This window comes from Cucurbita maxima, unplaced genomic scaffold (assembly GCF_002738345.1).
Source record: "Cucurbita maxima cultivar Rimu unplaced genomic scaffold, Cmax_1.0 Cma_Scf00005, whole genome shotgun sequence".
Classification (NCBI taxonomy): Eukaryota; Viridiplantae; Streptophyta; class Magnoliopsida; order Cucurbitales; family Cucurbitaceae; genus Cucurbita; species Cucurbita maxima.
In genome coordinates, this window is record NW_019272021.1 from 2,054,668 (window position 1) to 2,057,791 (window position 3,124).

Below are 3,124 nucleotides of genomic sequence, written 5' to 3' on the forward strand. Positions count from 1 at the left end.
TTTTTTTTTTTTTTTTTTTTTTTTGTAGATATGGGAAGGTTTTCAAATCCCATTTATTTGGAAGTCCAACGATTGTGTCAACTGATGCTGAAGTCAACAGATTTGTTCTACAGAGCGATGCGAAGGCGTTTGTGACATCTTATCCAAAATCTGTGACAGATTTGATGGGAAAAGCTTCTATTTTGCTCATTAATGGCCCTTTGCATAGAAGAATTCATGGCCTTATTGGAGCATTCTTCAAGTCAGCTCATCTTAAAGCTCAATTAACCATTGATATGCAGAAATTTCTTCAAAAATCCATGTCTACTTGGAGTTCTTCTCAACACAATCCTATCCATATACAAGACGAAGCTAAAAATGTACCTTTTTTCTCTTCCTATCGCTACTCGTTTTGTTAAATTTCTCGTAAACGGCCTAAGCCCATCACTAGTCTTTTTTGGACTTTTCACTTCCTCTCAAGGTTTTTAAAACGTGTCTATTAGGGAGAGGTTTCCACACCTTTATAAATAATGCTCGTTTTCTTCCCCAATTGATGTGGGATCTCACACTATGTGTTTAATCTTAACGAGCTACTAGGGAGAGGTTTCCACACCTTTATAAAGAAAACTTCGTTTTCCTTTCAACTGATGTGGGATCTCATACTATCTGCATAAGCTTAACGGGCTAGCAGATATTGTCCTCTTTGAGCTTTCTCTTTCGGGCTTCCCCACATGGTTTTTAAAATGCGTCTACTAGGGAGAAGTTTTCACGTCCTTACAAAGAAAGGTTTGTTTTCCTCCCAACCGATGTGGGATCTCACATTATCCTCTTAAGCTTAACGAGCTACCAAATATTGTTCTCATTGAACTTCCTCTTTTGGGCTTCCCCTCAATATTTTTAAAACGACTCTATTGGGGAGAGGTTTTCACACCCTTATAAGGAAAGATTCGTTTTCCTTCTCAACTGTCCATATGGGATCTCACACTATCTGCTTAAGCTTAACGAGCAAAGCAAAGTATTAAGAATATGTTTAACATAGGTGTTGGTAATAATTGTTGTTAGAATCATATTGTCCAAGAACTCACATTCATAATCATCATGAATCAAATCTTTTTAATTTTTTGTATATTTGATTTCTTCAGATTGCGTTTGAACTACTAGTAAAGACATTGATGAGTTTAGAGGGTGGTGAAGAAATGGAATTTCTGAAGAAACAATTCAACCAATTCATTGCTGGGATTATGGCTTTCCCAATAAACATCCCAGGAACCACACTTTACAGATCATTACAGGCAAGTTCATGTTTTTTTCGACATTTTATGTCTTAAAAATTTGTGTTGTCATATGATGAATACAACAACAAAAGAGAGAATCAAACAATTGGTGTTTTTGTGACAAAATTTTCAGGCCAAAAGGAAAATGGTTAAGTTAGTGGAAGAAATAATAGAAGGTAAAAGAAAGAAGATGAGAGAGAATATGAATATTAATAGAGTCCCAAATGATGTTGTGGATATCTTGCTGAATGATGGAAGCCACCAAGTTACTGATGAACTGATAGCAGATAATATCATTGATATGATGATTCCCGGCCAAGATTCAGTCCCAATCCTTATCACTTTGGCCATAAAATTCCTTTCCGATTGCCCGTTAGCTCTTCAACGATTAGTGGTACGTGTATCATATCCTCTCGTCCTTTATTTTCTTAACGTCTTTCTATATTGTCGATCTGGTTAAATATCATTTGGGTCCCTCAATTCTTAAATTTGTTTCATTTTGGTCCCTAAACTTTTAAAATAAATGTCTTAAAAATTCAGAACAATCAAAATGAAATACATACATGTTTTTTTTGTTCTATCGAGATTAACGAGCTTTAAGATGGTAAATCGGTCTGAATAGACGTGCCTCTCTCTCTTCACTCTCCAATAATTATAATGATCCCCTTTTATTTATTTATTTTTTATTTTTGAAAATATTCTTATTTTCACAAAATAATTTTAAAAAATAATAATAAACTTGAGATAATAATTAAAAGATCATGAAAAACAGAGATATATTCATGAACGTAGAATGTGCCCGACAATTATTTTCTTTTGTCTTATAAGGATATTTCAATAATAATAAAAAAAATCCAATAAATTTAAAATGTTGGAATATTGTCTAAAACTTTTCATGGGCAGGAAGAAAACATGGAATTGAAAAGACTGAAAACCCAGCTTGGAGAGCCATTGAAGTGGACTGATTACTTGTCATTACCATTTACACAAAATGTAAGAGTACCTGTTAAAGCTCGTTTCATTCAAATTAGACATTATCGTATCGAATAAATCGTCGTGTTTTAATCTTTGCACTATTTAGGTCATAACGGAGACGTTGAGGATGGGAAATATAATAACCGGAGTGATGAGAAAGGCGGTGAAGGACGTCGAGATAAAAGGGTATCTAATACCTAAAGGATGGTGTGTTCTTGTATATTTTAGGTCAGTTCATGTTGATGAAGAACACTTTGAAAGTCCTTACCATTTCAATCCATGGAGATGGCAAGTAAGTATTGAGAGCCCTAATTATTTGGGTCTTTTTTTTTTTTTTGTGTGTTTTTCAATGGTTAATGGCAAAATTGAAATTGTGGGTTGTTAGGATAAAGACTCAAACAGCTTGAATTTCACTCCTTTTGGTGGAGGACAAAGGTTGTGCCCTGGACTTGAGTTAGCCAGACTAGAGACTTCCATTTTCTTGCATCACTTTGTCACTGAATTCAGGTAACATGTTCGTATGCATTTTCAGTCATTCTATCATCGAAAAATCGTTGCTTGGGCTTTGATTTAAATCATATATATCTCTTGTGAGAATGTTTGTGTGATCCTACATTGGTTGGAGAAGAGAATGAAACATTTTTTATAATGGTGTGGAAATCTCTCCATAACATATACGTTTTAAAACTCTCCATAACAGACACATTTTAAAACTTTTTGTTAGTGGTGAGCTTGAGCAGTTACAAATGGTATCAGAGCCAGACACTAGGCATGTTGTAGCGAGGAGGTTGGGCCCTCGAGGATGATGGATTTTGAGATCCCACATTGGTTAGAAAGGGGAACAAAACATTTTTTATAAGGGTGTGGAAACATCTCCCTAATAAATGCGTTTTAAA

The 3,124-nt window shown here is 34.7% G+C and overlaps 1 protein-coding gene across 1 annotated transcript in view; it reads left to right on the forward strand.

Moving 5' to 3' along the window:
• Positions 1 to 2,739, forward strand: part of LOC111479936 (3-epi-6-deoxocathasterone 23-monooxygenase) — a 3,309-nt gene extending 570 nt beyond the window's left edge. Inside the window, exons 2-7 of the mRNA XM_023124850.1 lie at positions 29 to 359; positions 1,122 to 1,271; positions 1,387 to 1,647; positions 2,157 to 2,246; positions 2,335 to 2,520; positions 2,614 to 2,739. Of these exons, the coding sequence (XP_022980618.1) occupies positions 29 to 359; positions 1,122 to 1,271; positions 1,387 to 1,647; positions 2,157 to 2,246; positions 2,335 to 2,520; positions 2,614 to 2,739 (1,144 nt within the window). The remainder of the gene's footprint in view (positions 1 to 28; positions 360 to 1,121; positions 1,272 to 1,386; positions 1,648 to 2,156; positions 2,247 to 2,334; positions 2,521 to 2,613) is intronic.
• Positions 2,740 to 3,124: the final 385 nt, after the last annotated feature.